Raw genomic sequence first — 14,203 nt, forward strand, 5'->3', positions numbered from 1 at the left:
GCCCGCTGCCAGCCAATGCGGACGCGGCATTATACCCGTTCTCTGCCTCTGATTGGCTTCTCTATCGAGGGTTTCGGCTGCTCTGTCTGGTTTACCGACCCCGTCTATATCCGCCTCAGTTGCAGCCAACGGGAGTTCTGCCCGTTGCCCGACTGGCTGTTCTCTCGGCGAGCAGCTAGAGCGGCCTGACGCGGGGCGCGGTGGGCGATGGGAAGATGGCGGCCGGTGGCAGCGGCGGGCCGGGTGATGCCTGCAAGCACCACGCACAGCTTGGGGTCTGCGAGTCGCGCGCCAAATACCGGGAGGGGCGGAGGCCGCGCGCCGTGAAGGTGGGGCCGGCGGGGCCGCGCGGGGCCGCGCGGGGCCGGGGGCGTTGGCTGCGGCTCATGGGGCGCGGGGCAGACCGCCAGCCCGGCTCCCCGCCTGCCCCCGGCTGCGGCTGTGGCGCCGCCTGCGCGCCGCCATTAGTGCTCGGCCCCGTCCCGGGTGGTTTTGGTTGTTATTCTCGGTGCGGCGGGGCAGGGCTCGGCTGGCAGCAGGCGCCGGGGGAAGGGCTGGAGCGGAGCCGGGTGGCTCGGGTACCGCCCGCCCTGCGCTGTGCGAGTTGGTCGCTCAGGAACGCGCGTAGCGGGCGGGGTGTCCGCCCGGCGGTGCGGGGCCGTGCCCGGGAGCGGCGGGGCCGCCTGTCGCCGCTGGCCGGGGGGCGGCGGGAGCGCGGGGCTGGGGGCACAGGGCGCTGCTGTGCCTGCTGCGCGGCAGGGGCTCGCGTTACAGCAGCACGAACGCTGGATCTGGGTTTGGTCGGTGCTGTTGACGTGCAGTGGTGGGCTGTAACGGCGCCTTCTAGGGCTGGCTTGAGAAGGAGCAGGCAGGAGGAAGCCGCTGTCACAAAAACAATTTGTGCGACCTATTTGCAGAGACTGTTTTTTGTGATGGCAGTTTGAGAGCTGGTTTCCTCAGTGGCTCTCTCTTTGTCCTGCGTTTTCTGGTTTTTGAGAAATACATGTAACTCATGCAGTCTAAACGTGGGGTTTTTTAACAAAGAATTAACTTCCTTTGATCTTAATAGCTTAGCTGCCCAGTGTATGTCGTGAGCCGTCAAGAGAACTTCGCTTACGAGTCTGTGTTATGTGACAGTCATTACACAAAGCAGAAAAAAAGTGGCTGGTTTTTAACCTGCAGGGGAAAGACCTTGTTTCTCTTGTCGTCTTTCTTGTATCTTGTATTAAAAATGTATGTTGTTTGAGCACCAGAGCAAGGAGACAGCTTAGCTTTGCGCATAGGTGATCTGGAATTGTTGTACTTTTGGTGTTTTTTTTTTTTTGTGGATTCCCCCCTGCTTTACCTGTGTGACCTCTGTCTCTGAACAAGACAGGTTTTTCAGTGTGGTTTTTTTTTTCTTTATCATGGCACTGCCTCATATTAGCTGGCTATTAGTCAGTCTTGCAAGGGCATTAGCCAGAGAGAGATTTTACTCGGCAAATGTCAGTACCCTAACCTGGTGTGAAAGAATCGGCTCTAATTTGTGTTCTACTTTGAGTAAGAAGCTTGAGTTTAGTTCCTGCTCAGTGATGAAGAGGTCCCAGATAGCCATGTACTTAATGTTCCTGCAAGAGTGCAGTCAAAATAGAGCACAGTGGGATTTTCAGCATCCTGAGAGGATTTGAGAAACAACAGAAAACACGGAGAAATTCCTTGCTTTTGCAGTAAAACAAGAATGTGAGCATTTTAGATTACTGTATTTTGTTTTGTGTCTTCTTTATTTTTTTCCAGGTTTATACTATCAACTTGGAATCTCGTTATTTACTAATACAAGGAGTTCCAGCATTAGGTGTTATGAAGGAATTAGTTGAACAATTTGCATTATATGGTGCCATTGACGAGTACCATGCTCTAGATGAATATCCAGCAGAGCAATTCACTGAAGTTTATCTTATAAAATTCCAGAAACTGCAATGTGCAAGGTATTGGACAGGGCAGTATCTGCCTCTTGCTGTCTTAATCTTCTACACCTTCTTTATTTACAATCTGTTAAGATTCTAGAGAGTTGAAGTAAAATCCTCAGTTTTGCCAATACAATTTAATTCCCTTCAGGGTGGCCAAGAAAAAAATGGACGAACGAAGTTTCTTTGGTAGTTTGCTGCATGTGTGCTACGCTCCAGAATTTGAAACAGTCCAAGAAACTAGGGAGAAGTTGCAGGATAGAAGAAAGTACATAGCAAAAGCAACAAATCAAAGAGGTTTGTAATTAAACTTCCTATAGAATCGTAACATCTCACTTCAGGGGTGAGTAGGGTTTTGGTTAAAATGGCCATTAAAGAAAATGCTTTTTGGGTAGCTGTTTTAAAGATGCATTTTGTTTGCAGCAGAATGGAGACATCTTTCAGTATTTAGAGGGCTGTACCTTCTTCAGAGTAACTTTTTTGTTTTGGTTAAGACCCTTTAATAATGAAATACTTCCTTCTCTTCTTGTTTTCTTTGCAAAATGTTATCAGAAATTTAAAGCAGTGGCAGGAAATTTGAGATCATCTTTTCACCCTTGTTCCAGCTTATTCAGGCATGCCCAAAGGGGCAGTTTTGTGAGGAAGGTGACTATACTAGAACCTTCATCAAAAAAATTCTCCAGCCTACATATTGGCACAGGAGGAATGCTAGGAGTGGGCTGGGTTTATAAAGGCTACTGTACTGCAGCATTCCCAGGCAGCACTGAAGGCTGGGCAAGCTAAGAAATAAGCAGATTGCTGAACACAGGCTTCTCCTTTCCTGTGCTTGTGTACTTTCATATAATTATTCATTGCATGAGGATATTTTAAAGTGAGTAAAATCATTGACTTCACATCAGAACGCCTGTTTTTTCAATGTTGCAAGACAGCCGGTCCTTGCAAATCAGTGACTTTTACCTCCAGTTCCAATTTCAGCATTAGATATATCTGCCTTGTGTTCTCAAAACTGTTGAAATACTTCTGCTCAGGCTTTCCTCACAAGCCAGCAGAGGGACTAGGCTGGAAAACTAGTTTGAAAGGTGCCGCTTAAGAGAAAAGAAGTGCAGAAGGGTGGCTGGGAATGAAGGACCACTGGTATTGCTTCTGTAATTTTACTAAATGTTTTTTGTTACATGTTAGAACTAATAATGATGTGAAATAGTGAAGCTACTTTTTTTGTTTTGAAGACTGCTTTGTGTTAAAGAAAGTAGAGGGGCCTAAGAAGACAGTCTCAAAGAGCTCCGAGCACAACTGTCTGTGGAGTACATCAGAATCACGTGCAGCCAGTAACTGGGATCCATCCTGCTTTACAAATTCTCACGGGGTGTCCCACCACATGGGGTATCCATCTGGGAATCCTAATCAGGGTCTGTTGACATTTCCCCAGTATGGTAACAGTTGCACTGGAACTTCTGGGTACTTTGGTCAAAACGTATCCCTAACTCCAAGTGTACATCCAGGAGGATGCACTCCACCAGCTTCCTTAATGCAGCAAAGAATGGTTCCGATTGATAATGGAGTTGATAGGTTTATGCCTCGTACAACTCACCTGCAAGAACGTAAGAGGAAGAGAGAAGAAGGTAACAAATTTCCCCTTATTGGAACAAGCGTGGACAATACTGAAGTCATTATTGGTCCACAGCTACCGGAAATACCTAAAGTGGATATGGATGATGATTCATTGAATACTTCAGCTGCGTTAATTCGAAATAAACTGAAAGAGGTATGGGTTCCAAAAGTTCTGATATTTTCATTTTCAAACACATATATGTTCATTATCCATAAAAATAGAGACCCTAAGATAATTTACTTCAACAGTTATTTAGTTTTAGCAGTTTATTTGCCATGAAGCTGATGTTCTTACTATTTAACTCTTCCATAATGCAAAACATTGTAGGCAATTCTACTCCATACCTCTTACACAACACTTCAGCAAGTATGAGTGTCAGTGCATGGTCCTAAATGATTTTTAGTAAATGACACTTTTTCTGCACCCCCCCACATGGGGAGGCACAGCAACTTTGCAGGTAGCTGTGCTGACTCCAGTATCAAGTACATGACTTGTATCTGTTTTCTGAAAGGGAGTGAAAAATAACAAAGTCGGAGTTCAATGTAATTTTGTTCCAACACTTCTTACGGCATTAAAAGATGTACAGAACTACAAATTCTATGCCGAGAAGCATGGTAGAAGTGCTTTTTATAACCTTTTATGGAGGACATTAATCAATCAGCAGGTCAAACACTCCTGGTAACTTTCCATTTACATTATAATACAAAAAAGCTCCCTTGACTATGACTAACTTGATTGATTTGAAAGAGCTTATCTCCAGTCACTGCTTATATTAAATACATTTCTAAAATAGGTGTCTGAACACACTTTTGCTTTCTCATCTCTTCCTGAAATACCCGAGTTTTCAAAGTAAGATTTGGTACGTGTTTTAAATACCTCTGGTAGGGAGATACGCAATGCTTTATTACTGAGTATCTGAAATCAGTTTCCGTGGTTAATATACAAAAATGGTTCTGCTAACACATCCAAGTTTCACGTCCCTTGTGTTTAATGCTGCATTTGGTGTTACCTTTTTCCCCTTTTTCTGCAGGAAAGTTCCATACAAGTGTGATTACAGTAATACATCCCTCCCAATACTCAGATTTTGGAGACGTGGCCTTACTTCAGCATAAAAAAAAGAAGTGGCTGCAGTTTACTAAAAATTACTTTTTCTCCCAATTTAGGTGGCAGATTCTGTTTCAAGGACATCTGTGGAAAAGCCAGAGAGTAGTTCAGCCAAACCACTTGTAAAGCAGAGAAGAAGAATATAGGTACTGCTGGCAGCATCTTCCAACAGTCCTTTTTTAAAGGCTATAGATTAAAATACTTATTTTTTTAATATAAAAAATAAAACTATTTTATATTGCGTTACAGAGAATTCCCTGTTGAAAATTGTATCAATTTGTTTCTTGGAATGAAAAAACCAGTATAATATATTATTGTTGCAGTCTTGTCTTTGAATGTGTAATGTATTACATAACTCATTGAAGAACTGTATTTAGGTAGAGTAATAGAAGTAAACTATTTATTCAGTAGCTTTTACGGTAAAGGACTATTGAAACTTGGTAACAGTTTTAAGTTGCTCCTATTTTTACTATACCATGAAGAACAGTGAAGAAAAAACCTCTTACAACAGTATTCCACTTGGAGTTAGAGTTTACGAACATCCCGGAAAGTTTTCTGTTCAAATGCCATACTGCTCTGTAAAACAAAACAAAATATTTTCAGTTACTAAAGGATTTAAATTTGGCCAGAAAAAGTGCTGAAATGAAACGTGTAAGCAGTGAAAGTCCTTACATTTAGGGTACCTCTTGCTTTTTAGCTTTGAAAAGGTAAATTCCATAGCATTAATGACATCATCGCCGAGAGACTAGTCAGAATATTTGAAGTTACAACTGAAGGGGAAATTCACATTGTAACTGTTCAGCAGTGGTAACGTGTGAGGAAGGAATGAGTAAAGGAGCGACATTTCCCTTGATGATGAGATAACTATCCACAGCACTGCGTTGTAACAGTCCTGGAGTGGGAGCGCTCCGGGGCTGCTGTTGGCAGCAGAACTGGTGCTGGGGTGATGAGCCCATCACTGGGCTATGGTGCCCCACGCTGACACTCAACAGGATTGGTGCTGGGTCCAAGCCCATGTAACAGATCAGCTCATGGCATATCTTTGTGGACTCTTGTAGGACCACTTACAGTGCTAGAACTCAGTCCAATACATTGTTCATTACATTTTTAAAAAATATATTTAACTAGAAACAAGTGTTTAATTTGAGTCAAGGGGTACAATTAAATTTCCCCAACATAACCCCACTAGGAAATCTAGTACATTACAGGTTTTCTACCTGTAAAGCTGGTAGCTGAAACTACAGACCTCATAAAAAGGCAAAAGCTGGGTAGGGTACAGAACAGAGGGCCCGAATACTGTAAGCAAGAAACAAGCCAAGTTTCCCACCTCTTGCCACGAGTTGTGTACCTGCTTTATCACCAACGGTGACAGCAAACTGATTTATGAATGTAATTTTGCTCAGAAACTTCTTAAAACCTTTTCACTGGTGTAAAAAACCAGAGTACTTAACCTGGGTTTTCCAAAATCCTTCAAAGTCTTTTGACAGCCTGCCAAGAAGTCTGGCATTTTGGAAACAGCTGCTTTGCAGCTGACACGATACAGTACAGCCTGCAATCACTCTACAAGGCTCTTCCTTCCTGTCCTCCAGCCTGCCAGGCAGGTGAGCTGGCAGAAAGCGTAGGTTTCCAGCAAACAAAAACTTGTGGTGTTCTCCGCAGTCTTACAGTCTTTTCTGTTTCTGGGAAGCACTGCCTGTATTTCAGAATTTTGTTTTTCCACCTCTATGAAGGCACAACTATCGGTATTTTAAAATGACACGCCATTCAAATAGAATAATGATTACTGGATGAGGAAAAAAATATTCTTTATATAGAGCACAAATGCTCTCCACAGTTGAACTTGACACTGAGGGGAAAAGCACGTTCTACATTACCATCAAATATTCTGAATTGAATTAGATTTATTTCTAATAAATACAGGCCAGTTAGGTTAAAAAACAGCAGTGCCACACTAAGATGAAAATTACTCAAGGTATTTTTTTCAGAAAGTTACCAGCCTCTCCCAAAAAAGACTCTATAAATGAGGTGATGGCAAGTGTTGCCAGTGGCACTGAAGAAAGAAGAAATGAAAGTTGTATTCCTGGAGATCTTTCAGATAAACAATTAAAGAGAACACTCTCATTTTCTTAGTCTGATCAGATGCTTATTGAGGATCATTCATTATATTGCTGCGCCAGGACAGATGAAAAGTGCGTTCCTAAATTCTCTGGTACTGTATAAGGAAACACCAGTGCTGTGAAAGGTAGACAGGAACTCACACATGTGCATCTCCCAAGCGAGGCATCTATCAGTTGACTTCAGCAGGCCCCACATAATGACAATTAACACCATAATATTTACATCTCCTTACCAATAGTACAGAAAATATTGCACTTTTTCAAACTCAATGTTATGTACCTTTATGTCTGGCAAACATGGTCCAAAGGCTTCTAAGAGAAGATACTCATCTCTGACTGCTTTTTCAAAGTCCATAAAAGAAAGCTTGCCATCATGATCATAGTCCTACAAAACAAAGGAACTCTTCAGTAAAGGATGATTACTTGTATTTTTGTTTAGCAGGTCGTTTTACTGACATGGATTCTATTTTTAGTTTGTATGCAAAAGTCATTTTCTTTGGGCCATCAGTCCTCTGCTCGGGCAAGGTCCGTATCATTTGCCTCTACTTAAGGCATAAAAGGTGGAGCAAGCTCAACTATCTCGTATGGCTTTCCTAACAGAATTCCAGAGAAGGCAAAACCTTAACATGGGAAGAGGCTGAGCTGAAAACTGCACAGATAAACCTCAAGCACAGTTGCACTCAGATAAATTAAAAGGAGACTTAAAAGTACGAGAAAGCGTTAGGATATATTCTGTATATGTTATTTACATCATGAGTGTACCTACATCCTATTCACGAGGCTGGAAATACTTTACGCTAGTGGGTTCTATAGTAGGCACACTCCTGCCCTGTCTTTTTCACATACAGCACCCAGAAGCGTATGGTGGAGTGTGCTGATGCCAGCCCACTTCCTTCGTGCTGCAGAATCTCAGCACAGCAGAATATTCCTCTGGGGGTGGAAAAAGCATCCTTGCATTTTTAGTATTTCTGCAATTTGAAAAGCTCCTGTTTCTACTGACATGGTAGCCTAAACCACCAACAAGCGCTATGGTGAGCATAAGTACTTTGTTAAACCAGATAAAAGAAAGGCTTTAAAATGAAGATTGACAGGTAGATATGACTAGTGTTCAGGGCACAGGGCCAAATCAACATTTCTGAAGATCAAGCCAAGGAATGAACCGTCATAGCTGGTGAACATGCAGGGAGCACAGGTTCCAACAGCCAGAAAAGCAGAGGCAAGGAGCTACACAGATGGAGATTTCCTGAGCAGGAAAACCCGCCACCGGATGCCTAAGAGAAACAGAAGTGGCTGGGTACTCTCTACCTTTTATACTCTTCAGCACAAGGGAGGGCAGGGCATGAGCATATTCCTTACAAATACTTCAAGGTATGAAAATAGTATCACGGGACTGGACTTACGCTTAAGTCACAATGCCACGGTACGTACAGGCAATTGCTCAAAGAGTAATTTTCTCTTGAGCGATGGACTCCACAAATGCATTTTTGGATACCTAATAGTTGTTTAGTTATCTGATACAGGTAGCACTATCCTACTCTGACAACTGCCCAGCAGCCAAATCAGATCTGGGAATTATTCAAACATATCAAAGCTTTATTAAGTTCTTGTGGGAAAGCTGAAACGGGATTATGTACATGGTTAGTTTACAGTATGTTCTTACAAATTTGAAGATTTATTATGTCTAGAGCATAGTGCTTGTGCCTGGACTAGCATAGCCCACTTGTCAGCTGCCCAGAACATAAGGATATTCATTTTGGATGCAGCCTGTAGGAAAGCTGTGTGTGTAGGTGCTCCAAAGACAAACAAATAGCTTGCTTTCTGCACGAGACTAAACTCAGAGTTCTCAGTAACTCAGCAAGACAGACTGTCAGCTGAGGGTGTGCAAAAGGAGTGGGTTTGAAAAATAGGAAAGATGGGTTAGACAAAAGGAGTTGGGATTCAAGACCTGGTTTGAAGTGAGATCTTTTGAACTATAAGAGGGGAGGTTATATTTCTTGATTTGATGGAAATGTTGAAACGCTGATCTGAATATCCTAGATTAATCACAGTAAGACAAACTTTACCTTAATAACCTTGAGGTTACTATTCTAATAAAATACATAAATCGGATTAATAAATTTCACAACCAGTTGATAAAACACAAACATACTTAATAATAAAGCCACTGCAGATGCCTAACACTGGAATAAATGCAGCTTACGCATTTGAATATTCCACTTTTGACTGGGCATTTGTTTTGACTGGGCATGCACATGCACACATAGACATGCTAGTTTATATATAAAGTTTATAATACATTCACATAATACATTAAGTTTCAGTTGAAGATACTGGACTGGGACTCATTAGATCTGAATTATATTTCTGGCTTTCCTCAAGAGACTTATTTACCTTGAGTACCTAACTCCTTCCATAGCTCAGAATCCCACTGGAGATCAGACACCGTATTTTGTTATCTCATGGGAATGTTCTAAGGTTCAGTTAGTGACTTTTTGAAAGACACTCAATTATCACAAGGAGTAAGTACTTGCCATTTTCTTCAGTACTATGTCTATCAAATCCTTAATTCCCTCATCAGGATCTTCTTCTGATGGTTGTTTGAGAAGGCTGTTTTTCAGCATTTGAAACATTTCCTCTCTTGAAATGTATCCATCACCATTCAGGTCGTAAACCTCAAAACAGTCTTTTTAAAAGATAAATTGATTTCAAGGTCATACAAACTGTACTGTACACATTAAAACTGTTGACAGATCTAGACAGAAAATGTGCATTTTATGTTGTACAGCTTATCTACTGAGCCACATCATATATATATATCTTAAATATATATGTATCACATTTTGATACACATACTAGCCAATTATTGCCTATTTACCCTTCATAGTTAAAAATCTGTTTCTGCTCAAATAAATAATCTTCAGTTCTCAGAAACTATAATAACTTGCAGATCTTCTCTAAAATTGTCGATTTAGAACCAAGGTTCTGGTTTAGAAGCCCAATTCACCACAGCAGGGACCAGCTGTCTGTATCAGAAGGACACTGCAGTTATAAAACATCATTGATATTTCAGAAGCTGGGTTAGAAAAGAAAAGAAAAAGGAAGACTGAGCTGTACTAGGATGGAAAAGACAACTGAGGTATCCATTAATGGAAAGAGAAAATCCCTGTAATGGAGCATTTTAAGTATGAGTATCTGCCTAATTCCCCGTCTAATTATTTCTACCTTCCTGGAATCAGAAATGTACGATCATAATAGACTTTACCATCCTTCACAAAACTTTTAAACAAACAAACAAAACTCTTCAATTTTGGAACTCAAGAGTTATTTGGGGTTTTTTTGTTTGTTTTTCTTCTGACAAAGGCGATGTCTACAGTGAAAAACTACTGGCATACAATTACGACAGACAACATTGTGTATCACTAAGCTCTAGTATATTCTATAGTGTTTACAGTAGGGCTGTGTATTTTACTGCTTGTAGTTGTATTGACACACTGAATTACATCCTGGGCACACATCCTAGTGCTGTGACATCCCAGGCCACTTTGCAGATGAATTTATATATTGCATTAGGCATGGCTGATGCTACAGCGGGGGAACTATGGAAACATCATGTTGTCATTCTCCTTTGTCTGTAACAATTTCCCCCCCACGTGCCCTACTTTATTTTTTTGTGTAATTCCTTAAAACTCTAGAGTTCCTGCTATTTTTATTCCCCCATCTTTCTCCATCACTACTGTGGAGGTTCTCATGACCATCTTACAGACTCAGTTTTTCCATCTATGCTTCCAAGCTGAAGAACTGCTGGAATTAATGCAACTGCTGCTGTGCCCCCATTGTGCCAGTAAATGAATGCTGGCAAGGCTTGGTTGGCTTCAGACTGTGTTATTTGGCCAAAATAACCAAATGCAAATGTAGCCTGAGCTACATTTACTTCTTTCTAATTCTGTTTGTGAATACAAAAACATACATTCTGTCAAAACTGTATAATGTAGAACAAGCTTCAGTTCAAATGCTAGTTTTTGTAAGCAACAAAATAAGGTGGCAGCTATGACAACAGCAGTTTACACAGAAAACCTGCCTTGGAGAAGCCATTTGTGAGGTCAGTTTCACCAAACTACACAGAAGAAAACTCTTCAATTACCAAATACTTTATAAGAGCAACTAATAAATGACAAGAAATAAATAATAAGAAACAAGAAATAAGAAATAAAAGCAGTGCGTAACTTAGTAGGCGTGAATTCAGTGACTACTACTAAATATAAGTGTACAGCTAAATCTTACATTTAATCCTCTCTTCCAATGTCCCCCGAAGAAATACTGATAAGCCTTCCACCCATTCCACCACACTGATGCAGCTATCGTTGTCTCTATCAAAAGTGCGGAACACTGGGAAGCATATTAGATAATTTTTAAATTTATAGAATTGGGAAACACAAACAAAGGCATATTTTCTTAAATTCAACGAAAATATAAGTATTTTTTCTGAAGATGTTCCTCTGCTTTCACCCAAGGTATGATTACCCTTCTTGAATCTTTCTAGAACGTAACAATAGATTTTGCCCCTCAGTTTACTGATCTTCCACTCCAGAATCCTGCGGGATAAGATATTTTGTTTGATCTGCTGCTTTCCTGACTTAGCTACAGGAAGTGCACTGCCATGCAGATGTAAACAAATAAACCAATATCCCTTACGCTAAGACATATTTCAATACAGAAAAAGATTTTAGTTACTAGGTTTTGTTGCAGAAAATCTTGGAGAATGTAATCTGAGAAACGATACATAAATATTTCAAATATACAAAGAAAAATAACTCTCTCCGGTCTTTCATGTACCAAAATCTTTTTCTTCTCCCTTCCCTGAAATAAGCAACTTCCAATCGTGCAGCTTCACTATTCATACAGCCTATAATACGGTAGCACAAATCAAAGACGTTTTTCAAAGCATCAACTAACATCTGTAAGAATTCGTATGTTTGAATGTTAATTAGTAAGTTGGCGACAAACATGCCTCTAAACACAGAGCCAAGCATTTTGGAACTGGAAAACAATAGGTTTGCTTTTGCGAACTGAAATCGGCTCCCTTGCATGTAAGCATTGAAGTAATTTTTAATGACGTGTTCATGTAAGGTGCCTTCCAAGACACACCTGACTCGTGCAAAACGACAACAGGTTTCTTACGTTACGGCATTTAAATACCCCTCCTGCTGGCGAAGAGGGCCACGCCGAACCAAGGGGTGGCTCTCAGCAGCCCGAGCTGGGAAGCACGGCAGGCTCGCACCCCCTGCGCGGCTGTGCCTCAGGGACCACCCGTGCGGCTCCAGGGCAGCTGCCCTGGCGGCCCGGCCGCATCCTCGAGGGGGGTGTCTGCCTCACGCTCCAACCTCCGCCCGCCGCCTCCCGGCTCCTTCAGCGCTGTCCGCAGCGCCTCCGTTGCAGCAGCCCCCCCGCCCCAGCCGAACGCCGGCCCGGGACCCCCGGCCCCACAGACCCCGCTGCCCCTCGCGCGGTGCCCGCAGTCCCGCCGCGGCCGCCGGAGGAGACAGCGACACCGTGCTGCCCTCTTCCGTCGCGACAGCGCAGTAACTGCGACAGAGACAGTCGCAGCACTACAACTGCCCCCTACGGCCGGTCTCCCTCGTACGACAGCGTGAGCCACGCTGAACCAAGGGAAAATAATTCCGCACGAAGAAGGGGGGAGGGGGGAAGCCCTCCCTTACTCAGCAGCTCCTGGGCACAGCTCTTCCTCTGCTGTCCTGGCAAGGGCGAGCCGGCACGGGTTTGTCCAGGCTTGTTCGTCAAGTCAACAACGTAGTGATGTGAGAAAACACAGTGAAACCCCTAAAACTCTGCAGGCAGGAGCTGCACAGGTAACAGAAGCACCAAGAGGCAGGCAGGAGCCCCACCGGCTGCGAGAGAAGGTCTGGGGCCGGGCCGCTCAGCGCTTCCAAAGGGACAGCTGGTACCGATGTCGGTGAGCTCCTGAATGATGAACGGCGTACCGCTTATCTAAAGAATGATATACTTAAGTTTTATCTAAAGCTGGGAAACGTCCCAAGGCCTCTGTTGTTGACCTAAAGGATGGATTCTTTAAATCACTCTGCAAGGGTGAAAACCAGTAGCCTTCTGACAGGACGTGCTAATTGCTAAAAGAAAACCCACTGAAGTGACAAGGCTCAAGGACACCAGGATAAAGTGGGAGATCATGACCCCTTCCTCAAATAGCCCCCCCCCCCCCCCCCGAAGAGAGTGAACACCCCGCTCGGGGAGCATGCGCAGTAAATTTTTAACGAACTGTACCTTTAAATTGAAGCGAGAAAGCAATAATTAGTAGGTGTAGACTTCGGGCAGAACTAACCAACTTCGTTGTATAAATGTGCATTGTGAGTACAACCAAGTGTGCAAGTTTGGAGGAGCGACCCCCTTTGCACCCGGTGCCGCAATAAACATACCTGCTTTATAACTTATCCTGAGGTACGGAACTTAATTCCGCACGTCAGATCGCACACCCTTTTCCGCCCCCCGTCTCACCTCTGTCCAAGATCATGTCGTCCGTCAAGCCGAAGGCGCCGTGCAGGGTGTCCCTGAACGTGCTGCGGTCAAAGCCAACGGCGGCGGGGCGGGCGCCGGGCCCGGCCACCAGCGCGTCGAACAGCCGGACCAGACACTCCACCTCGCCTTTATTAACTGCCGGCCGGAACAAACGGGCACATTTTGTAACGTCAGTTGGCGCGGGGAAGCCGCCGGGCCCGGGCACCTCGAGGGTCAGCCATCGACCCCCACCCCTCCGCCCCCCACCCCCACCCGCCGTTCCCCGGGGGCGGCGGCGGGCGAGCAGGGCCCGGCGCCGGGACAACGGGAGGCGGCCGGCAGCGGCGCCCGCCCCTCAGGCGGCGGCGGCACTCGACCCCCGCAGCCCCCCGCCCCGCCGGCCGCGCACTCACAGTGCCGGGCGGACCGGCCCAGCGCCTCCACCAGCTGCTGCAGCCGCTTCCTGCTCATGGCGGCGGGCGGGCTCTCCCCGCCGCTCCCCGGCCCCGCCGCTCCCCGGCAACGCGGCCGGGCGGGGCACAGCGGGCCCGGGGGCCGCGCCGCTTGGCGGCTGCGGGGCGTCACGCATAAACAGGCAGACACCTTCCTCACACACAGCAACCAGCGGGTGTAGAAAATAAAATAACCGAACTTCAAACCTCAATCGATGTTTCCGGAAGCAAGAGCTAATGTTACCTACTACGTGCGATCCTGTTTAACAAGTTAGCTACTACGTGCGATGCCGCTTTGCTCCCCTGCGGTCAGAGGACCTTACAACGCTTTTACTCCCACACGGCTCATTCCTGCTCCGTCCCGCTGCTGTAACGCCAACACCTGCAGGTCGCCCGGCGCCACCCGCATCCCGCACCACCGTCCCGCGTTCGGGCCGCCCACCCGTGCAG

The 14,203-nt window shown here is 44.6% G+C and overlaps 2 protein-coding genes across 4 annotated transcripts; one reads left to right on the plus strand and one right to left on the minus strand.

Moving 5' to 3' along the window:
• Window positions 1-118: 118 nt before the first annotated feature.
• On the plus strand, window positions 119-4,988 carry RBM48 (RNA binding motif protein 48). Its single transcript, XM_055710308.1, has 5 exons — window positions 119-329; window positions 1,774-1,964; window positions 2,095-2,240; window positions 3,170-3,705; window positions 4,716-4,988. Exons 1-5 carry the CDS (start codon window positions 216-218, stop codon window positions 4,800-4,802), a joined length of 1,074 nt encoding a protein of 357 aa, XP_055566283.1. The 5' UTR covers window positions 119-215; the 3' UTR covers window positions 4,803-4,988.
• Window positions 3,395-13,893, minus strand: CLXN (calaxin). Of its 3 annotated transcripts, none has more exons than XM_055710313.1 (7): window positions 13,715-13,887; window positions 13,302-13,457; window positions 11,055-11,159; window positions 9,305-9,456; window positions 7,054-7,158; window positions 5,163-5,232; window positions 3,395-3,531 (listed from the first exon to the last, which is right to left on the minus strand). In XM_055710313.1, the coding sequence occupies exons 1-6, from the start codon at window positions 13,770-13,772 to the stop codon at window positions 5,182-5,184; spliced, it is 627 nt and encodes a 208-aa protein (XP_055566288.1). In that variant the 5' UTR covers window positions 13,773-13,887; the 3' UTR covers window positions 3,395-3,531; window positions 5,163-5,181. The 3 variants fall into 3 exon arrangements, with proteins under 3 accessions (XP_055566288.1, XP_055566290.1, XP_055566291.1); XM_055710315.1 differs by lacking the exon at window positions 3,395-3,531 and adding an exon at window positions 3,785-4,056; XM_055710316.1 differs by lacking the exon at window positions 3,395-3,531 and having other exon boundaries at window positions 5,035-5,232; window positions 13,715-13,893.
• Window positions 13,894-14,203: the final 310 nt, after the last annotated feature.

Source organism: Falco cherrug, chromosome 4 (genome assembly GCF_023634085.1).
Source record: "Falco cherrug isolate bFalChe1 chromosome 4, bFalChe1.pri, whole genome shotgun sequence".
Classification (NCBI taxonomy): Eukaryota; Metazoa; Chordata; class Aves; order Falconiformes; family Falconidae; genus Falco; species Falco cherrug.

Bases quoted from the DNA above. Each gene is read 5' to 3' on its own strand.
- RBM48 (XM_055710308.1), top strand. From the start codon at position 216: ATGGCGGCCGGTGGCAGCGGCGGGCCGGGTGATGCCTGCAAGCACCAC. The intron at 1,965-2,094 runs GTATTGGACAGG...AATTCCCTTCAG, and splicing joins CAGAAACTGCAATGTGCAAG to GGTGGCCAAGAAAAAAATGG. The intron at 3,706-4,715 runs GTATGGGTTCCA...CTCCCAATTTAG, and splicing joins TTCGAAATAAACTGAAAGAG to GTGGCAGATTCTGTTTCAAG.
- CLXN (XM_055710313.1), bottom strand. From the start codon at position 13,772: ATGAGCAGGAAGCGGCTGCAGCAGCTGGTGGAGGCGCTGGGCCGGTCC. The intron at 9,457-11,054 runs GTAAGATTTAGC...TCTTTTAAAAAG, and splicing joins ATTGGAAGAGAGGATTAAAT to ACTGTTTTGAGGTTTACGAC. The intron at 5,233-7,053 runs GTACATAACATT...TTTGTTTTACAG, and splicing joins CATGTTTGCCAGACATAAAG to AGCAGTATGGCATTTGAACA.